Source organism: Ascaphus truei, chromosome 6, assembly GCF_040206685.1.
Source record: "Ascaphus truei isolate aAscTru1 chromosome 6, aAscTru1.hap1, whole genome shotgun sequence".
In the NCBI taxonomy this organism is placed as follows: domain Eukaryota; kingdom Metazoa; phylum Chordata; class Amphibia; order Anura; family Ascaphidae; genus Ascaphus; species Ascaphus truei.
The window spans coordinates 140,082,838-140,106,389 of record NC_134488.1 but is presented as its reverse complement, the minus strand read 5'-3'; the positions used below and the strand labels follow the sequence as shown (position 1 = coordinate 140,106,389).

At 47.1% G+C, this 23,552-nt stretch overlaps 1 protein-coding gene and 1 long non-coding RNA gene across 2 annotated transcripts in view; one reads left to right on the top strand and one right to left on the bottom strand.

Annotated features, from left to right (window-relative positions):
- Positions 1-20,270, top strand: part of LOC142497988 (guanylate-binding protein 7-like) — a 39,848-nt gene extending 19,578 nt beyond the window's left edge. The window contains exons 6-11 of the mRNA XM_075606490.1: positions 2,772-3,014; positions 4,158-4,441; positions 4,754-4,966; positions 9,335-9,437; positions 14,261-14,454; positions 19,998-20,270. Coding sequence (XP_075462605.1) covers positions 2,772-3,014; positions 4,158-4,441; positions 4,754-4,966; positions 9,335-9,437; positions 14,261-14,454; positions 19,998-20,165 — 1,205 coding nt within the window. The 3' untranslated portion in view covers positions 20,166-20,270. The remainder of the gene's footprint in view (positions 1-2,771; positions 3,015-4,157; positions 4,442-4,753; positions 4,967-9,334; positions 9,438-14,260; positions 14,455-19,997) is intronic.
- Positions 4,170-9,528, bottom strand: LOC142497993 (uncharacterized). The gene is made up of 3 exons (XR_012802364.1): positions 9,193-9,528; positions 7,690-7,949; positions 4,170-6,214 (listed from the first exon to the last, which is right to left on the bottom strand). It is a non-coding gene; the product is annotated as an uncharacterized LOC142497993 (long non-coding RNA).
- Positions 20,271-23,552: the final 3,282 nt, after the last annotated feature.

The following is a 23,552-nucleotide window of genomic DNA, read 5'->3' as shown; positions in this document are numbered from 1 at the left end:
TAATCACAGACGTTTGTAATAAATCAGAGTGTTTAATCAAGACTCAGAATGTCATACATGTCATTATATTATGTGCGAGTGAAACATTCCCTAAGTCACAAGATGACACAGGGAGCATGAAAGTAACTTTGATCAACAGATTCTTACACGTGATTTGAATGTAATTAACAAGTTAATAAAAAAGGCATAATCCATGTAAGGATGCATTACTGCAGCACACACACTGTGACAGGATCCATGTAAGGATGCATTACTGCAGCACACGCACTGTGACAGGATCCATGTAAGGAAGCATTACTGCAGCACACACTGTGACAGGATCCATGTAAGGATGCATTACTGCAGCACACACACTGTGACAGGATCCATGTAAGGATGCATTACTGCAGCACACAGTGTGACAGAATCCATGTAAAGATGCATTACTGCAGCACACACACTGTGACAGGATCCATTTAAGGATGCATTACTGCAGCACACACTGTGACAAGATCCGTGTAAGGATGCATTACTGCAGCACACACACTGTGACAGGATTCATGTAAGGAAGCATTACTGCAGCACACACACACTGACAGGATCCATGAAGGGATGCATTATTGCAGCACACTGTGACAGGATCCATGTAAGGATGCATTACTGCAGCACACTGTGACAGGATCCATGTAAGGATGCATTATTGCAGCACACAAACTGTGACAGGATCCATGTAAGGATGCATTACTGCAGCACACAAACTGTGACAGGATCCATGTAAGGATGCATTACTGCAGCACACACACTGACAGGATCCATGTAAGGATGCATTACTGCAGCACACACACTGTGACAGGATCCATGTAAGGATGCATTACTGCAGCACACACTGTGACAGGATCCATGTAAGGAAGCATTACTGCAGCACACACTGTGACAGGATCCATGTAAGGATGCATTACTGCAGCACACACACTGTGACAGGATCCATGTAAGGAAGCATTACTGTAGCACACACACACTGACAGGATCCATGTAAGGATGCATTACTGCAGCACACACACTGACAGGATCCATGTAAGGATGCATTACTACAGCACACAAACTGTGACAGGATCCATGTAAGGATGCATTACTGCAGCACATACACTGACTGGATCCATGTAAGGATGCATTACTGCAGCACACACACTGTGACAGGATCCATGTAAGGATGCATTACTGCAGCACACACACTGTGACAGGATCCATGTAATGATGCATTACTGCAGCACACACACTGTGACAGGATCCATGTAAGGAAGCATTACTGCAGCACACACTGTGACAGGATCCATGTAAGGATGCATTACTGCAGCACACACTGTGACAGGATCCATGTAAGGATGCATTACTGCAGCATACACTGTGACAGGGTCCATGTAAGGATGCATTACTGCAGCACACACTCTGTGACAGGATCCATGTAAGGATGCATTACTGCAGCACACACTCTGTGACAGGATCCATGTAAGGATGCATTACTGCAGCATACACTGTGACAGGGTCCATGTAAGGATGCATTACTGCAGCACACACACTGTGACATGATCCATGTAAGGATGCATTACTGCAGCACACACTCTGTGACAGGATCCATGTAAGGATACATTACTGCAGCACACACACTGTGACAGGATCCATGTAAGGATGCATTACTGCAGCACACACACTGTGACAGGATCCATGTAAGGATGCATTACTGCAGCACACACACACTGACAGGATCCATGTAAAGATGCATTACTGCAGCACACACACTGTGACAGGATCCATGTAAGGATATATTACTGCAGCACACTGTGACAGGATCCATGTAAGGATATATTACTGCAAAACACACTGTGACAAGATCCATGTAAGGATGCATTACTGCAGCACACACACACTGACAGGATCCATGTAAAGATGCATTACTGCAGCACACTGTGACAGGATCCATGTAAGGATATATTACTGCAGCACACTGTGACAGGATCCATGTAAGGATGCATTACTGCAGCACACACACACTGACAGGATCCATGTAAAGATGCATTACTGCAGCACACGCACTGTGACAGGATCCATGTAAGGATGCATTACTGCAGCACACACACACTGACAGGATCCATGTAAAGATGCATTACTGCAGCACACACACTGTGACAGGATCCATGTAAGGATATATTACTGCAGCACAGTGTGACAGGATCCATGTAAGGAAGCATTACTGTAGCACACACACACTGACTGGATCCATGTAAGGATGCATTACTGCAGCACACACACACTGACAGGATCCATGTAAAGATGCATTACTGCAGCACACGCACTGTGACAGGATCCATGTAAGGATGCATTACTGCAGAGCACACACTGTGACAGGATCCATGTAAGGATATATTACTGCAGCACAGTGTGACAGGATCCATGTAAGGATGCATTACTGCAGCACACACTGTGACAGGATCCATGTAATGATGCATTACTGCAGCACACACACTGTGACAGTATCCATGTAAGGATGCATTACTGCAGCACACACACTGTGACAGGATCCATGTAAGGATGCATTACTGCAGCACACACTGTGACAGGATCCATGTAAGGATGCATTACTGCAGCACACACACTGTGACAGGATCCATGTAAGGATGCATTACTGCAGCACACACTGTGACAGGATCCATGTATAAATAGACACATACATACATACATACATACACTGTATACCAGTAGTTTTAACTAACTTTTCTGTAACCTTTTCAATACAGGTACTGGTAAAAAAGTAACTGACTACAACCTGCCCCGGGAGTGCATCCGCCATTTCTTCCACTCCCACAAATGTTTTGTGTTTGACCGGCCAGCATCTAAAGCCAATCTCCAGCGCCTGGAAGAGCTGCAGGAATCAGATCTGGAGCCTGAATTTGTGAAGGAGGCTGGGAAATTCTGTACCTACGTGTATCAGAACAGCAAACCTAAAACCCTATCAGGTGGACACACAGTGACCGGGAGATGTGAGTGAGAAGTATTAATGAGACTTAACGTTTCCTGCATTTCTCTGAACCCATGAAATACAGGCATACCCCGCATTAACGTACGCAATGGGACCGGAGCATGTATGTAAAGCGGAAATGTTCTTAAAGTGAAGCACTGCCTTTTTTCCACTTATTGATGCATGTTCTGTACTGCAATCGTCATATACGTGCATAACTGATGTAAATACCGCATCTGTAACAGTGGTCACGTGGTCTGCCTTGGAGGAGCTCAAGGGCTTACAACACTTTGGCCAAAGAGTTAAACTAAAATACCATTTTATTCAAAATATATCTTTATATATATATTTTGGCACTGTACCGTGTATACAGGCATACCCCGCTTTAAGTACACTCACTTTAAGTACACTCGCGAGTAAGTACATATCGCCCAATAGGCAAACGGCAGCTCACGCATGCGCCTGTCAGCATGTACTGAACAGCAATACCGGCTCCCTACCTGTACCGAAGCTGTGCGCAAGCGGGGAGACTATAGATCCTGTTACACATGCGTTATTTACATCAGTTGTGCGCGTATATAACGATTGCAGTACAGTACATGCATCGATAAGTGGGAAAAAGGTAGTGCTTCACTTTAAGTACATTTTCGCTTTACATACATGCTCCGGTCCCATTGCGTACGTTAATGCGGGGTATGCCTGTATGTGTTAATGGATGTAGCACTGAGCTCTGTCTGTGTTTCATGTTCTGTCTCTGGTTTTAAATATATATTGCCATGCTCAGTAGCACTCCTCTTTGCCACCTATACGCATATATAAATATATATATATATATATATATATATATTTATTGTGATTATTTTGGGGGTTCAATATGAGCTTATAGGGGTTCCGTATGATGTACTGTACTGCAATCATCATATACGTGCATAACTAATGTAAATAACGAATCTGTAACAGGCTCTATAGTCTCCCCGCTTGCGCACAGCTTCGGTACAATTAGGGAGCCAGTATTGCTTTTCAGGATGTGATGACAGGCGCATGCGTGAGCTGCCATTTGCCTATTGCACGTTATGTCCTTACTCGCGAGTGTACTTAAAGTGGGTGTCCTTAAACCGGTGTATGCAGTATTTTCTGCTCTCTTCCCATCATTCCCGTGTCACAGGGCTGGGGAATCTGGCGGTCACATACGTGGAGGCGATTCGGAGCGGTTCGGTCCCCTGCATGGAGAACGCGGTGCTGGCTCTGGCGCAGATTGAGAACTCTCGAGCGGTGCAGGAAGCGCTGTGTAAATATGACAGTGAGATGAGCCAGCGAGTGGACAGATTCCCAACGGAGACACAGGAAGAATTCCTGAATCTGCACCAGGAGAGCGAGAAAGAGGCGGTGAAACTCTTTATGAACCAGTCCTTCAAAGACGAAAACCAAGAACATCAGAAAAACCTCATAGTGAGTTACATTAACTGCAACGGGTGTGTTTATCCCCAAAATCTGTGATGTGTAAAATTATTAATTGAAAGGTAGCATGAGTTTTTAGTTTCAATGGCGGTTATATCTTTCAGAAATCTCAGCTGTTTGCCCCTGTATTGTTACGTGTCCCCCAGAAACGTACACATGGTTCTCCTGCTTCTGCTCGCTGAACGTCTCCTTCCTTTTGCTGACACTAATTTGTACACACTGCTAACGTGAAACTGCTCCCACCAGAGCAGCGACTCTGTCTTTCTTTCACTAGAGCTGTAACGGCCAATTGTATTTCCCCAGGAGAAGCTGGCCGAGAAGAGGGCGAAATATTCCCAACGCAACGAGGAGGCGTCAGCCGCCAAGTGCAGAGCTCTGATTCAGGATCTGAGTGTGTCTCTGGAGAGAGGGATATCAGAGGGAGAGTACACCAAGCCTGGGGGACATCAGCGTTTTGTGGAAGAGAAGCAGAAGTTGGTGGATGCATATAATGGAAGCCCTGGGAAAGGGATAAAGGTACAGCGTCCTACTCCAAGCGTTACCCGAGAATTACGGGGATATTAGCTCTGAAATCCTGAGCAGGGTGAGGTCACAATGACATGACTTACCCGCGCCTCTAGCGGGACCCCTCTCCCATTCCCAATAAACACACCATACAACTTCTTGGGAGAAATTAACAGCCACAGCTTAATTTATTTACAACATAAATAATATCTGATATTTATCCCTAACTAGGAACCCATCCATAGTGCTTAGCTCACATCTACCAGAGCGCGAGGGATACCCTCAATTCGTGCTCATCTAGCCATTCAGTAGCGTAGTCTGAAGGCACAGAGCCCCCATCAGATTGTCACTGCCACCAACCGAGCCTAGTTTGAAATGGTACTGCCTTCCACAAATTCCATCAGGAAGGTCACCACCATCCCCGCCGCCCAGCCTGGAATGGCACCGCAATCCCCATCTAAAATACCTCCAAGGTCTGTGACCTCCCTTCAGGAGCCAATACTGACTGACCATAGCCCTTCCAGAGTAACATTACTCCCGCCAACACACACCCCAAGCTGCGACAACACAGAGCAGAATCCCCATCTTTCTTTCCAACGCTGACATCCCTCATGCCTAGAGACAGGGTGGGTGGGACCTCACTCCAGTAGATCCTAGAAGAAAGGAGGAAGCTATGATCGCTCCCCCTTGTCCTAAGTACCCCTTACTTAACCTTTCCCGCAGGCCTGACATGACGGCTCCTTAGGGGAGGGACCTCTCTCTTACACCTCCAGGACTTTCTAACACTGTGCTCTCCACATGTTACAACGACTTATTTAGACCATATAAGCTTCTGAAATGATGTAATAATTGGGTAAGACTCAAAACTATTCTTACATACAATATAATGCCTTTGCTTTAAGGCGATCCATCAACTAACTTATTTGCAGGGTCTCTGGCCCCTTAAGCGGGAAAGGAGTTTTATAGGGGATTTCTGAGATATGAAACATGCTCCTTTCATTGATTTCCCCTATATACGTGAGAGCAGAGCTTGTTTTCTTCCATCTCACATCTTGTAGTGTACACTCTCTCTGGCCACATTGTAATAAACATTCAATACTACTGATTGTGAGATTTACAATCACGATGATCCCTGACACCTCCTCTTGGGGTCTCCGAGTCCTGAGAAAGTGCTGGGGTCAGTGGTCAGCGTGTGGTGGTACCAATGCGCAAGAAATATCGCCACTTTCTTATGTAGAGAATGGCTTTCCACGTTCCACTCTGCAAATGTAAATGTTTTGTTTAAAGTCAGGTACAGTGCCACTACTTTTTAAAGCCACTTCAACTTCTTGCGTAGAGTGCGAGACACGCGCAGAGAGCGAGACGCGCGCAGGGAACAAAATGCGCACAGAGAGCGAAATGCACGCAGAGAACGAGACGCCCACAGAGAACGAGACGCCCACAGAGAGCGAGATGCACGCAGAGAACGCGACACCCACAGAGAGCGAGATGCCCGCAGAGAACGCAACACCCGCAGAGAGCGAGATGCACGCAGAGAACGAGACGCCCACGAGAGCGAGATGCACGCAGAGAACGAGACACCCACAAAGAGCAAGGTGCACGCAGAGAGCGAGAGGTGCGCAGAGAGCGAGAGGTGCACAGAGAGCGAGAGGTGCGCAGAGAGCGAGAGGTGCGTAGAGAGCGAGAGGCGCGCAAAGAGCAAAACGCGTGCAGAGCGAGATGCACACATGGAGCAAGACGCGAACAGGGAGCGAGATGCACACATGGAGCAAGATGCGCACAGGGAGCGAGATGCACACATGGAGCAAGACGCGCACAGGGAGCGAGATGCACACATGGAGCAAGACGCGCACATGGAGCGAAATGCACATATGGAGCAAGTCGCGCACTGGGAGCGAGATGCACACAGTAAGCGAGAGGCGCAGAGGGAGTGCAATGCGAGCAGGGAGCGAGACGCGTACAGGGAGCAAGACGCGCACAGGGAGTGAGACGTGCACAGAGAGAAGTAATATTTAGAGAAGCCTCTCTTTTACTCTCTCTCTCTCTGACTCTCTCTCTCTCTCTCTCTGACGCTCTCTCTCTTTCTGACTCTCTCTCTCTCGGACTCTCTCTCTCTCTGACTCTCTCTCTCTGACTCTCTCTCTGACACTCTCTGATTCTTTCTCTCTCTTTGACTCTCTCTCTGACTCTCTGACTCTCTCTTTGACTCTCTCTCTCTCTCTCTCTGACTCCCTCTTTGACGCTCTCTCTCTCTCTCTCTCTCTGACTCTCTCTCTCTGACCCTATCTCACTCTCTGACTCTCTCTCTCTCTTTCTCTGACTCTCTCTCTGACTCTCTGACTCTCTCTCTCTGACTCTCTCTCTGACACTTTCTGACTCTCTCTCTCTCTGACTCTCTCTGACTGCAAATGAATGATCGCTAGGGGAAATAGACTGTCACCCTTTTGCTACGATTGAATGTAGTATGTGTTCTTATGAGAACGGGCACAGGGACATGCACTTTATTCTCTGACCCGGCTGAGAAGCGGGATCATGGAGGCGGGGCCTAGTAACAGGAAACAGTAACAATGAAAGGGGCCGCCGGGCAGCAAGGAGAGATCAGGAGGGATTTAACCTGGTGCTGCAGCAAAGGAAAATGCCACTTCCTGGTTTAAGTAGGGCTAAACCAGGAAGTAAGTTAGTTGGACGACCAATGAGAAACCATGGGAAATATGGTGGGACAAAAAGGTACTAACCCTGGGGCACTGAGGTAGTTGAAGTACCCAGGTGAGGTCTTCTGCATAGTAGCAGTCAGGACATGACATCCTACAGGTGTTTGTGAGGCCTTCGGGCTGAAGAACTACAACATGACCTGAGGAACGCTTGGCTTTCCGGGGGAAGAACATATGACTTAAGATTGGCCACCCTTATAGGTGAAGAAGCTCAATGGTACGGACACACAGGATCACCCAGTGGTGCCGAGCACCCACCTTGCCAGTTCTTTTTACATGGGCTCCTTAAAAATAGAAAAATGGGCAGTTTAAAAAGGCGCGGAGATGAAGCATGAGTCACGCGCAAGCTGTTTTTTGTATAGTCTTTGGCTACCACAAAGGCAAATGTTTAATAAGTAATATAATTAATAATCATATAAAAAAGGCTACTATTTAACTTGCAATAAGCTAAACTGCAACCTGACCGGTGTTTGATGTAAAAACCCTTAAGATCTTTAGAACCCCCCAAGTTATTTAAAACTAAAAACCCAGAACCCCAGGACAGGACCTCTACGTTCCTGAGAAATACTGAACGGCTCATGCAGGGATTTGAATGCAGTAAGGGACTTCTGAGTTTTGGTAATTGTCACATAATGTACCTTGTACCATCGAACGTAACTATCTCCCTGAGCTTTCATGTTTGCATATTGTTGATTGATATACCCTATTTCGTCAATTCTAAGGCGCAAACTTTTTTTCAATTTTCACATGTCTGAAATCGGGGTGCGTCTTAGAATCGATGTATTAAAAAAAAAATGTTTCAAGTGTCTACAGTACTTACCCCCTCTTTTCACAAAACATGTTTCAGGAGAAGTCCCATGTCAGCGGAGGATGAAGCGGGCGGCGGCGACAGGAGAGGTCCTATGTCTGCAGATGGTTTTAGATGGACAGCGGGCGGGAGTGCGGTGGTGGTGGCAGGACAGGTCCTAAGTCTGCAGGTGAATGAAGATAAGAAGACAGCGGGCGTGCGGTGGCGGAGGCGGCTAATAGATCATAATAGCAGGAGCAGAGCGGCATAGGGGAACGGCTTGGGAGGTGCACACTGTAACACCGGAAGTTGACCGGTGTCTGACTTCTGGTTACAGTGTGCACCTCCCAAGCCTTTCCCCTATTTCACTATACTCCTGCTCAGCTCTCCTGCTATTATGATCTCCTGCCGCCGCACCCCACCGCACGCCCACTGTCTTCTTATCTTCATTCACCTGCAGACTTGGGACCTGTCCTGCCGCCGCCGCACTCCCGCCCACTGACCATCTTCAACCATCTGCAGACGTGGGACCTCTCCGGCCGCCGCCGCCCGCTTCATCCTCCGCTGACATGGAACCTCTCCTGAAACATGGTAAGTGAAAAAGTAATTTTCCTCGATTGTAAGGGCCAAATCGATGGCGCGTCTTACAATCGAAGGCGTCTTACAATCGAGGAAATACGGTAATAACCCGACTCCTTAGTGTCTTTCCGTATGTCTGTGATACTGAAATAACTTCTCACCGTGCATCTCATAGGGTTATATTAGGTGTAGGGGAGCTTCCAATATCTTGTAACATATTTCTCCTCGGTCGTTATGTTCTGTTAGAGGTTACAGGAAGGGGCCTGCAGGATTTGTCTGAGTGCTGACTGTTTCTGTCCCCAGGCCCTTGAGGTGCTGCAGGAGTTCCTCATAGAGAAGGAGAAGGTGGGAGCTTCCATCCTGCAGGCCGACAAGTCTCTGTCGGTAAAAGATAAGGAGATAGCAGGTCAGTGAGAGGGAGAAATAGGGGGGCTTGGGAGTATTGTAAGAGGTCACATCAAACTGTGTTATAAATCAGGGCCATGACAATGACCAATCACAATGCTCTGTCCAGCCGAGCTGGGATTTAATATAACAGGTTCCTCACCTGTAGCACTTTCAGACATGGCGCTCTCTGATTGGTTGTTATTATTGACACTCTAAACCTGTCTCCCCAATGTATCATTTCTTGTAAGGTTCCGGTCAGCAGACAATCTATTTCATATGTAACCCTCCCTGCCTGACTCTTAGCGGGTTTATATCAGTGTCGCTGCTAGGGCTGCTCTGATGCATTACTTGGTTCAGGATGCAGGCCTCATTGGTAAGTAATTATGGGCGCCAGGAAGTGTATTCATTCAAACAGCGGCTTTATTATCTTATCTTGTAGGCACAGTCTCACATTTATCATACAGAGGTCATCTTGTATTTCCGGTAGAGTGTCCTTGGCCTATACTGTTTGTGTTGCTTCCCGAACTGCCCCCAATCTTGACCTGATAGGAAGGTATTGAGGCTTTATATTCACTAGTCTACCTATAGACTCCCTTTGCTCTACAGAGCTGGTAGTTCTCCAGATCCACGAGGCCCCTGACAGGCCTGGTACTACTCCCTCATTGACCAGCTTCCTCATTTCAGGACGGCCTGCCACTACGTGGCATTCTGGGTGAGAGCCAGTGACGGACCCTCCAGCGGGCCTGGTCCAACTATGCTTATGGATTTCTGCTTGGGGAGTTCACTCAGCATAGTCTCGCCCTTGGTATATCTTAAGAGTAGTATAAGACCAGCCTGGTGGGACTCTGTAAAAAAGGGGGGGATGGGGGAGCACTGGTGAAAATCTGATAAATAACCTAAAAAGGTTGTTAAATGCTCTATGTCAATCTCAAGGGTTTTGAGGGTGTAGAATAAATTTTAACACTCACACGGCCTTGTGCGAATGCTGTCGCATAAAGGTATCTTTTGGGCTCACTTTTCCTTCTTCTCTTTTTCTTTAAGAAAAAGAGAAGGAAAAGTGAGCCCAAAAGATACCTTTATGCGACAGCATTCGCACAAGGCCGTGAGTGTTAAAATTTATTCTACACCCTCAAAACCCTTGAGATTGACATAGAGCATTTAACAACCTTTTTAGGTTATTTATCAGATTTTCACCAGTGCTCCCCCATCCCCCCCTTTTTTTCTTGTCTCATTTGTTGAAGGATCCTGGGTAGATCCTTTATTGGGGTTTTTTGAGTCACAGGTGGAAAAGAAGCAGAGGGACACCTTGCCTACTACCAAGGTTGTTATATCCCCCTTTCACTATACCTACCATCTTCCTAGGTAGCGCCTGGGTTTTTGTTCTCCATGGTGGGACTCTGTGTAAGCAGGATACTTTCCCTAACTGAAAACAATAAAAAGGATGCTGAAACTATCCTATACATAGGGGCTTACATAGCTATTCACAGTGAGATATCTCTGGCGATCTGCCTTCCAGAAGCTTCCCCTTCTATTTATAGCCTACATGATGTCACTGTCTCCAGGCAGAAAGGTAGTGAGGGGGGGGGAGGGCTTAACTTCTGCTGAGTCACCCCACCACCATGTGATAGGGAAGGGGTTTTACTCTGTGTGAGCCCACACAGTTAACCCTTAAATGATTGTAGAATATAACTTCAGACTCTTGCTCAGTACAGAAGGGGATTATGGGTAAGAATGCCTGTTTCCATAGATTGAATGTATTTCAATAAAATACTTGACCTTAGAAATTGCTTATCAGTCATTTACTTATCTAAATATATATATATATATATATATATATATATACATATATATATATATATATATAAAATCTAATAATTGCCTTCTCTTGCTGGATTTCTTTTATCACGTCTTTCTCACTCTGCGATGAATAAACAGGAAGGCGCCAGGCAGAGTTTTTGCCCTGGGTAGTAGTAAAAACACGTTCATCTGTTTAATTATCACTTAGTTCTGCTTGTAAAAATCTATGTTAATATGCGTAAGTGTAGAAACAGCAAGAAGCCGCCCAGTGACAAGACGCTGTGTAACTCGTCACTCCTCGTTCTTCTGCATGCTATAAAATGTAGATGTAATAAAGGATAAGATTCGTGCTTATGGTAATCAGACCTCTGCCTGGTTGCACCTGTGAGCAGAGAAGAAAGAATATCTTCCGGCGCGTTGACCCAAGTATATTTCTTATTGATAGTCCAGGTAAAAAAAAATTCAAAGAAGATAACAATGTGTTAATAAAAATGAACTCCCTTTTGAAAGTTCTTGCAATTAATATTCCTGCACTTACAATGAGTATGGCTTGTACTGTAGTTCCCTTCCTATCCGGGGTGTCAGAGGCTAATGAAGACGGGCTAGATCTCCAGGATATAGAGAGTATGCAATGGAAACAAAAGAGAAAAAGATCAGGCACAATACATTTATTACAAAAGACTTAGGGCCTCATGCACTAAGTGCTGAAAAAATGCATTCGCCAAGTGTTCCCGATCGGCATGATTTTGGCGATTTGCCCTCGCGGTATTCAGTCAGGGCCGAGTCCATGCCGATCCCTGCCGAACCTCTGCGAAAGCAAAACTGCTGATGAGCCGGTGATAAAAAATCCTGGCTCCCGATAACCTGGCGATAGGCATTTTCTGCCGATATGTGTTTGCAGCAGAGAGAGACCCGCCGCTCTCTCTGCGCAAACATCGGCAAAATAAAAACATCAAAACAACTCTTACTCATAGTGGACATGTGCAGGGGGTCTCCGGGGACCCCTTGCTTCCAGAGATACAGGCCCCTTTATGAGGTAGCCTATATCATATAGTATCATAGCCCCCTTAGTCAGAATAACATTGCACTTACAGTACAGCCAGTATGATCAAAACCAGCGTTTTTGGATAGCTTCCCAGTGTGTGGTAGTAGACTCTCCGCTTCAGCAATAATCCTGCTCACATTCCAAGCAATGCAGAGCCCTCAGTCCCCTTCCGCTGTATGCCTGTTGTATCCGTCGCCTCCGATTTTGTAGAGGGGAGACCCTGCACCTCTCCTACTCCCCTGCACCTTGCGCACGGTCTTTCTTCTCTTCTCACATGTGGGGGGACGTGGGACTCTCTCCTGGACTCTGGCAGCTGGACTTAAGTATACTTATATTGGACGCTTTACCTTCCTCCATTAACACTTATAAAAATAGTGTAATAGTATTTTTAAATAATACTATTACACAATATTACACTGTATTTTGTAATATATATTAATAGTAGTTTAGTGATTAGCGCTACTTTATCTTTTTTTCCCTTCTGGTTGCACTTGAGTCTCTTGCTGAAGCTATGCAATAATAAAAGTCTCTGGCAGACTGTTACCCTAAATTATCAGTGATGTTTAGTTTCTTCCACAGGCTCTGCTACTCCCAAAGGGGGTTATCTATATCTATATAACTTAAAAAGTTGTATGTTAGCTGTGCTTATGGGCAATATGATTGGTCCGTCGGTCTGTCACTAAGCCTCTGGCCAACCAGATTGGTCCGTGGCCCGGCCCCGCCCCAGCACGCCTCTCATTGGCTCACCTGCCACACTCTCACCCGCCGCTGACACAGCTGGGGAGGGAGAGGGGACAAGCACAACCACCCGGCCACTCTCCTCTTCTCCTCCTCACCTCACGACCTGGCCCCCTGGATCCTCCCCCCATCACCCAAAGCTCACCTCCCCGCCGGCTCCCCCCCCCCCATCCATCACCCCCCCTCACCCGCAGCTCACATACCCGCTACCTTCCCTCGCGGCGCCCTTAACCCTGCTTTGCCGTGGGGGGGGGGGGGAGGAACTCGGCCCGGCTGAGTGCTCACCTCCCTGCTACCTTCCCCTCGGTGCGCCTTCCCCCCTCAACACGACCCCCCCGTCACCCTCTGCTGCTCCGCCATCACCGCCTGCCACGCACACGGGACATGCCAGCGGAAGGGGGGGAGCAGGGCAGTGGCGGCCGCGCGGTGCGGGAGATAGGTGCTGAGGGGGGGAGCCGCCTGTTCAGATCGCCGGCCGTTCCACTCTCCTCCCTCCTCCTGTTTACTGTGTGTGTCTGCGTGTGTGACCCTGTGCGTGTGTGTGACACTGTATGTGTGTGACACTGTGTGTGGGTGTGTGTGTCTGTGACACTGTGTGTGTGTGTGACACTGTGCGTGTGTGTGACACTGTGCGTGTGTGTGACACTGTGTGTATGTGCGTGTGTGACACTGTGTGTGTGTGTGACAGTGTGAGTGACACTGTGTGTGTGTGTGTGTGTGACACTGTGTGTGTGGGACACTGTGTGTGTGGGACACTGTAGGGAGGGGACAGCAGCTGTGCATGGGGGGGGCGGAGCTGCACATGGGGGAGGAACTGAGAAAGAGAGGAGGAGCGGAGAAATAGGGGGGAGCGGAGAAACAGACAGGGGGAGTGGAGAGGAGAGAGCGGGACATTTTACTCCCGGGCAACGCCGGGTCTCTCAGCTAGTACTTATTAAAAGAGACATACCAGAAATCATCAAGCGCCCTGACCCGCATTTACTGCCACTCAGTTTAAGGGCAGGTGACGCCTGATTGGGTGCAATATCCCACAATGCAGTTTGATGAATCTAGAACACACTGTATATAATACGCTGATTGAGTTAATGAAAATGACCTGATATGATAATAGTATAATATCTCCCATGTGTGATACCTGGAAGGTAGAAGCTGCTCAGCGACCCCATGCCTGACGCACCCTCTTATTAGGTTCCATTGCCCAGTGGGCCAGTGTTGGATGCTGTATAAATGAGAGTGTCTCTGTATATAACATCCCTCCCCAGAGCAGCGAGCCCAGGCTGAGGCCGCAGAGAGGGAGAAGCAGATCCTGGAGGAGAATAACAGACGCCTGGAGCAGCTCATGGGAGATCAGGAGAGAAGTTTTGCGCAGCAGCAGGAAATGCTGATGGAGAAGATGGAGGAAGATAGAAAGAAGATGATACAGGAGAATGACTGGATGATCACAGAGAAACTGAAGGTACAGTATCCAAGCAACACACACCGCTACAAACCCACCGCACCTACAGTAACCCACGCCAACTCTTCTCTGTGTCACTTCTCCATTCTTTAACATCTCTCTCGCAGAAATTAAACTCCTGCTCACAATGCTGCTGCTAGAATCATCTCCTGCTCTTCTGGCGTGTATCTGCGTCTGACCTGAGATCTCTCTTCGTTCTCCCTATTAATCTCCATATAACTACACAATTCCACTACTCTCTTTTAAAGCTGTACATTCCCCTGCACCTCCATATACCGCACCCCTGATCTTTCATTAAACCCCTACTCAACTCTTATGCTCGACCTAAGATGTCTCATCTTTGCACCTTTTACCTCCACAGCTGTCTCGTTTTAAACCTCTCCCTACATATGGAACGCTCTTCCTCTCGAGATCTGTTAAGCACATTCTCTTTCCATTTTCAAAGCCCAGTTGAAAATTCGCCTCTTAAACGAAGCGTCTCTTTAAACTATTTACATCAGCACAGACTCCAGACGCCCCCGACCTCCCTGACTTATACTCTTACTGTGTCTCCCACTATACCACATAGATGGTGAGCTCTTCAGGGCATTGGTATACTTCATGTTGGCGTTTGCTTGGTGCTCTTATCCCCACTGCTTGTATTCATTTCCCTGTATTATAATTTTGTAAAGTTATATAAATAATACAGTAGTGATAACTAAGCACAAGACCCCCAGGGGATATATAATAAAAACACAAACATATTGCAAAGAATCACAACGTGTGACAAGAATAGTGACAATAGTGTCAGGAAATGAAGTCCACCGCTCACATGTTTAGAAGGTGATGGTAGGTAGTTAGGGTGACCAGAAGTCCTGGGTTTTTTGCCCTCTGTCCCGGTGTCCCGAGATCTGACCAAATGTCCGGTTTTCTATCTAAATCCTGGGAAGGGCCAATCGCACATGGGTGCTCGCCGACCGCCATGCGCAGCATATGTCCTGGTTTGTTCCGGGAAAAATATGGCCAAATGATCCTTTATCCAAGTAATCTGGGTGCCAGCAAATCCACATATACGTGGGAAAAAGAGGAAGCAAAAATAGTGAAAAACGATTCCATGATGTCACGGCTGTGAGCGGAGTTAAGCGAGGGGAGTGTCCGCTCGTCGAGGCACACAGGGATACACAGCTGCTGCTCACTCATGTGCAGGTAAAGTCTGGGTGTGGTGACCTGCACATGAGTGAGAAGCAGCTGCTCTTGCGCATTGTAATCAGCACTCTACCTCTCTTTCATGTTTGGTAAAACACCCTCTCTCAGAACTGCAGCTCCACCACAGGTCAGAATTACTATATTATTTTTTAATGTGTACAAATCACAATTTATATTATTTAGGATCTTGTATTATTATTGTATATTTGTCTGGGGATCACTAAGCTCTGATAAGGGGTATCAGAACCTGATCTGACATTACCTGCCTTTCCCTATATGCCAGGAAACGTGGGACAAAGCTCTGATACGGGGTATCGGAACCTGATATGTATTGTATTGTATGTCTTTATTTATATAGCGCCATAAATGTACATACTGCTGCGGCCAAGTTTATTCGAGCATTTGCCCGTTCTTGGCCGCAGCAGTAGCCTGGCGCGCGCCCGAGGGTGACGGGCACGCGCCGAAGCAGCGGAAGAGCGCCCTCCGATCGGGGCGCTCTCCCTACCGCTGCCGGGTCCGCCGGGTCCCCCGGAACCCCCTGCCGCCGTCCCCCACATCGCGGGACACCAGGGCTCCCTCGGGGAGCCCTGGACGTGCGTGCATGGGGCGCAGGCACCCGATGACGCGTGACCGCGCATCGGAGACGCGCGGCATGCCGAGGGGCTGCCACTTGCAAGCCGGGAAATCTCCCGGCTTGCGGTACTGGCCACACTGCAATAAAGTGTGTCGCCAGTGTAGCGCTTCACAGTAGTAATACATATCATATAAATAACAGGTCATGGGAATAAGTGCTTCAGACATAACATAACATTTAGGAAGAGGAGTCCCTGCTCCGAGGAGCTTACAATCTAATTGGTAGGTAGGGAGAACGTACAGAGACAATAGGAGGGAATTCTAGTAAGTGCGTCTGCAGGGGGCCAAGCTTTATGTATCATGTGTCCAGGATTATCCACAGTGCTACTCATATGCTTCTTTAAGCAGATGTGTCTTAAGGTGGGTCTTAAAGGTGGATAGAGAGGGTGCTAGTCGGGTATTGAGGGGAAGGGCATTCCAGAGGTGTGGGGCAGAAAGTGAGAAAGGTTTAAGGCGGGAGAGAGCTTTAGATAAAAAGGGGGTAGAAAGAAGACATCCTTGAGAAGAACGCAAGAGTCGGGATGGTGCATAACGAGAAATTAGGGCTGAGATGTAAGGAGGGGCAGAAAAGCTTTAAAATTGAGGAGGAGAATTGAGTGTGAGATACGGGATTTGATCGGAAGCCAGGAGAGGGATTTCATGAGGGGAAATGCTGAGACAGATTTAGGAAAGAGTAGAGTGATTCTGGCAGAAGCATTTAGGATAGATTGTAGGGGAGACAGGTGAGAGGCAGGAAGGCCGGACAGCAGGAGGTTGCAGTAATCGAGACGTGAGAGAATGAGGGCCTGTGTCAGAGTTTTAGCAGTCGAGTAACAGAGGAAAGGGTGTATCTTTGTGATATTGCGGAGGAAAAAGCGACAAGTTTTAGAAACGTTTTGAATATGAGAGGAGAATGAGAGAGAGGAATCAAGTGTAACCCCTAGGCAGTGTGCTTGGGCTACTGGGTGAATGATCGTATTTCCATTAGTAATGTGGAAGGAGGTAGTAGGGCCAGGTTTGGGAGGAAGTATAAGGAGCTCTGTTATTGTCATGTTAAGTTTCAGTCGGCGGAGGGCCATCCAGGATGATATTCCAGAGAGGCATTCAGAAACTTTGGTCTGTATAGCAGGTGTAAGGTCAGGTGTTGAAAGGTAAATTTGTTTGTCGTCAGCATAGAGGTGATATTTAAACCCAAAAGATGTGATTAGGTCACCTAGAGAGAGTGTGTAAAGAGAAAAGAGAAGGGGTCCCAGGACAGAGCCCTGGGGTTACCCCCACAGAGAGATCAATAGAGGAGGAGGAGGTGTTAGCAGAAGAGACACTGAAAGTACGATGGGAGAGGTAGGATGAGATCCAGGATAGAGCTTTATTCCGAATACCAAGAATATGGAGAATGTGAAGGAGAAGAGGGTTGTTCACGGTGTCGAATGCTGCAGAGAGGTCGAGTAATATGAGCAGAGTGTAATGACTTCTGTCTTTGGCAGCATGGAGGTCGTCAGTTATTGTAGTGAGGGCTGTTTCAGTAGAGTGAGCAGTGCGGAAGCCAGATTGTAGAGGGTCTAGAAGAGAATAGGTGTTGAAAAAGTGTAGCAATCGAGAGAATACAAAACGTTCAAAGAGTTTGGAGGCAAAAGGCAGGAGGGAGACAGGTCGATAGTTAGAAGGACAGGTAGGGTCAAGAATGCTGTTTTTGAGTAATGGTATAATGGTTGCATGCTTGAAGGAGGATGGAAAGGTACCAGAGTAGAGGGAAGAGTTAAAGTTCTGTGTGAGCATAGGGATTATAGAAGGAGCAAGAGGTTTTAGGAGATGGGAGGGAATGGGATCAAGAGGGCAAGTGGTAGAGGGGGAAGAGGAGATCAGCAGTGACACATCCTCCTCCGAGATAGCAGAAAAAGAGTCAAGAAAGGCAGGAGGAGAGTTGGGAAGCAGTGTGGGATGGGAGGAGGCAACAGATGGGATGTTCTGACGTATGGATTCCACCTTTTCCTTAAAAAAGTCAGCAAAGTCCTGAGGTGAGATGGAGGAAGAAGAGGAGGCAGCTGAGGGTGGTCTGAGTAGAGAGTCAAAGACAGAAAAGAGTCGGCGTGGGTTAGACTTGTGTGTGTTGATTATTGATGAAAAGTAGGTTTGTTTAGCCTGAGAGAGGGCAGAGTTGAAACAGGACAGCATACATTTGTAGTGAATTAAGTCTGCGAGCGTATGAGATTTCCTCCAGAGGCGTTCAGAGGAACGAGTGGTTAGAAGGGCGAGGACGGCAGAGCGAAAGCGGGGCATGAAGATCAAGAGAGGAAGATAAGGCAGAGTTGTAGTTTCTCACCAGGTTGTCAGAGTCTGAAGCAGAACTGAGAGAGGAGAGTGAGGAGCGTAAAGTGGAATCAAGAGCTGGTAGGTTAATAGAGCGCAGGTTTCTGCAAAAACGAGGGCGAGATGGAGATTGGGAGAAGCGAGAGAGAGAAAATGAGATGAGGTGATGGTCAGAGAGAGGAAAAGGGGAAATGGAGAAATCGGAGAGAAGTTTTTAGTGAAAAACAGGTCTAGATAGTGTCCATCCTTGTGGGTGCTGGCTGCAGTCCATTGTTGAAAGCCAAAAGAAGAGGTTAGAGAGAGAAAGTGGGAAGCCCAAGGGAGAGAGGGGTCATCAATGTGGCAATTGAAGTCCCCAAGGAGAAGAACAGGGGAGTCTGAGGAGAGAAAGAGAGCCAGGATTCAAAGTGAGAGAGAAAGGCAGAATGGGGATGAGTAGAGGAAGGTGGGCGATAGATGACAGCCACATGGACAGGGAGAGGGGAGAAGATCTGGACTGTGTGAACCTCAAAGGAGGGAAAAGCAAAAGAGGGAGGAATAGGAACGGTTCGGTAGCGGCAGAGAGAGGAGAGCAGGAGCCCCACACCTCCACCCCTGCTATCAGGGCGCGGAGTGTGGGAGAAGGAAAGGCCACCATAGGAGAGGGCAGCTTCCAGAGCAGAGTCAGACTGAGTGAGCCAGGTCTCTGTTATAGCAAAGAGAAGCAGGGAGTGAGAGAGAAAGAAGTAATGCACAGAGAGGAACTTGTTAGAAAGAGAGCGAGCATTCCAAAGGGCACAGGAGAAAGGGAGAGAGGAGGGAGGGTGGCAGGGGATGGGTATGAGGTTGGAGGGGTTTACACCAGAAGGAGTAGAAGTTGCATGTGAAGGCGAGGACGAGCGCATGTAGAAATAAGGCAGGGACCAGGATTAGGAGAGATATCCCCAGAAGTAAGGAGGAGAAGCATGGATAGAAAGAGAATGTGTGAGGATGATTTGTAGGGGTGTGTTTTAGTGCAGGGGGTATAGCTGTGACTTGTCAGACGGCGCAGGTAAGAAAGGAGTTCCTGTGAACTGAGAAGTGGTGAAGGAAGGAGATATGGAGATATATGAATAGAGTTAGAGACATAATGAGGCTGGTGGAAGGAAGTGCATAATTTGAAAAGAAGTGAGGTCACAGCAAATATAAAAAATAAAGGTGGCATCACAGCAATAGTTAAGTGATGTGCAGTCTGGGATAGATGATATCCTCTTTTCCAACGTAGATCAATTGCAGGAATCAGAAGCAGAAGGTGTTGTCCATTTTCCACTTCTTTTTAAACTTCCTCACTACTTTAAACATTTCTACTTAAAAGCATTTCTTTTACCTGCCTTTGCCTATATGCCAGGTAACGTGGGACTGAGCTCGGATACTTCTGATCGAAGTTTAGTGACCCCCCCCCCCCCCCTCTGTGTTTTCAGGAACAGGCAGCCATGCTCAATGAAGGATTCAAGAGGAACTGTGAAATGCTGGAGGATCAGATCCGGGATCTGAGGGAACAGAACGCCTCCCGGGGATCCTGGTTTGGTGATCTGGTCTCCGCCGTGTTACCCGGAGCTGTCAGTGGTTTCGTGAGCAAACTCTTCTAGGGAAATTACACTGCAAAGCATCAGCCGGCGGAATGGCACTTTCACGGTGTAATCCCACAGGAGATAATAAAACAAATGTGTAGGGTTTTGTATTTCTCATCAGAATGTGCCCAGTGCATTTTTAATTGATAAGCAATAAGAACGATGCTTTTTATTAATGACAAAATGAGTAATTTTATACATCCCCTAAAAAAAAAAAATAATTTCCAGATAACGCATGACGCGGTACAGCTAACGCATGACGCAGTACAGCTAACGCATGACGCGGTACAGCTAACGCATGACGCGGTACAGCTAACGCATGACGCAGTACATTAAATGAAAGTATCCCTGTAGAAACCGCAAAATGCCTGTGACACAATCTGAGAAACACAGTGGTATAGCAGTGCATGCGTGTTTGCATCTTTAATCTCCATTATTCTTTCCCAGATCTGTTCAAATAGCTGAAGTACATACAATGTCCCTCACACTATGACCTGACCAGCAAATCATTTCATTATCAGGCTGTGCCCCATTTAAGGGGAATTGCATTTCTCAGCTATATTTTCTTTCCCAAGAGTCAGGAAATAAATAGTTCTAATACTCACACTGTACACATGTAACGTGTGAATCTCTGTGCGCACATGTAACGTGTGAATCTCTGTGCGCACATGTAACGTGTGAATCTCTGTGCGCACATGTAACGTGTGAATCTCTGTGCGCACATGTAACGTGTGAATCTCTGTGCGCACATGTAACGTGTGAATCTCTGTGCGCACATGTAACGTGTGAATCTCTGTGCGCACATGTAACGTGTGAATCTCTGTGCGCACATGTAACGTGTGAATCCCTGTGCGCACATGTAACGTGTGAATCCCTGTGCGCACATGTAACGTGTGAATCTTTGTGCGCACATGTAACGTGTGAATCTCTGCGCACATGTAGCGTGTGAATCTCTGTGCGCACATGTAACGTGTGAATCTCTGCGCACATGTAACTTGTGAATCTCTGTGCGCACATGTAACGTGTGAATCTCTGTGCGCACATGTAACGTGTGAATCTTTGTGCGCACATGTAGCGTGTGAATCTCTGTGCGCACATGTAGCGTGTGAATCTCTGTGCGCACATGTGGCGTGTGAATCTCTGTGCGCACATGTGGCATGTGAATCTCTGTGCGCACATGTAGTGTGTGAATCTCTGTGTGCACATGTAGCGTGTACATTTTTGTTTACACAAGTATCAGATTTGTGGCTCATGTTTCATGCATGTTACAATTAGAGAGAGTCTTCACATGAGAGAGCGCTCACTTGTACAATTAGAGTCTGCGCATGAGAGTGCTCACTTGTACAATTAAAGAGTGCGCATAAGAGAGTGCTCACTTGTACAATCAGAGTCTGCACATGAGAGAGCACTCACTTGTACAATCAGAGAGTCTGAACATCAGTGTCACAAGAGAACAGCACATACATACAATAACCGGGCCAGCTTGAACAAGACTAGGATATAGTAAACTTAATGAGTTTATTTCCTATGAGCAGAACAGACAATACATCAAGCAAATAACATTACAGAAATATTTACACTTACTGAGGTTAGACAAGGAGATATTCAGCCGAATAGCAGCTCCTTAGTTGTTAAAGGTCACAACAAGCACGACAAAACGACAGCAACCACAAGCAACCCACACAGGAATAAGGGGTGCAAGCAACTATATAGATGCAGGCCCCCATTCCTACCATGGCAGTTCAGTTATTGGTGAACAATTACATTGTCACAATCACAGGTTGCCAGGTAACGCGAGAAGCTGGGTTTACCCAGCCCCTCATTAATACAACCCTCCCCTGTAGCTACTTGGCCAGCCCATTTATAAAAAACAATGACCTGATGCCTTCGTTGCCATCCTGTCTAGCAAAAAGGCTTATTGGGCAGGGGTCTTTCATGTAGGGTGTCACTTTTGACAGGTGAAATGGTTATCACCTAGTTGTGAGACCTGGGTGCATATGCAATGAGGCGAGTCACCTCTGAGGAACTTCTCCACAACAAAGCCTTTCAAGTGGCCTCCTTTGATTGTACAATTACATATCAAAAGGGGCCATTTGGCCAGCTTCCAAATTTATATCCACAGTTATAGTAAAAACAGCGATAACTCATACCTATATTTCCCATATATTAAATCAGATTACAGAGCAGCCCAATGCTACATCCAACATGACAGAAATACACAGTAAAATACTTATATATTCTCTTGAAATAGGGTCATTTAGTTTAACCCTTTGGCCAAAGCATTGTAAGCTTGCGAGCCACGTCAAGGCAGACACCTGTTCGCAAGTCCTAACACTACCAGATAAAATACTAATATACCTCTATTAGGATTACAATTCTCATTTACCTCTAATAGGAGGGAGAAAGACCACAGTGGGTCTATATCCAGCAGAATGAGGCACTTGCAAACTAGGGAAGTGGGGAGGGGCGGGCTTAAAACCTGGGAAGGAGGAGCCACTAACCTCCACCAGCTGAAACAGCTGAGAATAGGTTAACAAAACACAGAACCCCAGCAAGCTCTTTTTGGGAACCCCTGAGCCCCCACTATATATATATATATATATATATATATATATATGTGTGTATATATGTGTAACCCTTTTTGTGAACCGGCCGACCCACCCAATCTCACATTGGCCCCTCGTGGTCTAACCGGTCCCTTTCCCTGCAACACACCTGCTCCTAAAGGGTTACTGGTACTGCATAACACCTGTGGCTCCAGGAGATCTGAGCCTCCGCTAGCTGGGAGCCTGGGGAAACCCTTACCATACCTGATGCAGCGCCTCCACTTACCCAGGATCCCCCGTTAGGAAAGATAGCCCTGGGTAAGAAATACAATAACACACGTAGATGATAAACCAAACTAACACTTTACTTAACACACACACATAACCTCATTACATAACATAACATAACATGACATCACCTGATGCTCTACCCGCATCACCTCAGCCCAATGTCTGGTGTTCCCCACCCAGTGTCCTGTGATCCCCCACACCCAATGTCTCGTACTCCTACGAAAGGTCGTGGGTGACTGTGCAGTCACTAAATTAAGCTAGGGCCCACTTGGTGCACTTATATTTCAGAGGTACCTTCCGAGCACTCCGATGCTCGGGACCGCCACACACTTCTCAAAGGGTCAGACGTCCGTCTGATCCTTATTCAGGTACTTCCGCCGTGGACCCCAACGAGGGTCCCACCGCTTCCCGGGAACTCCAACCGGATCACGGCAACACCAACCGCATGGGAACAGCAACCGCAGCTATTCGCTTTCTATCACAACTACTTCTAGAGTGACAGCAACCCTAACCTAGGGCCTGTCCCTGAGGAACCGCAACCTGGGGTGGCTTGGGGAAAACTCCTAGG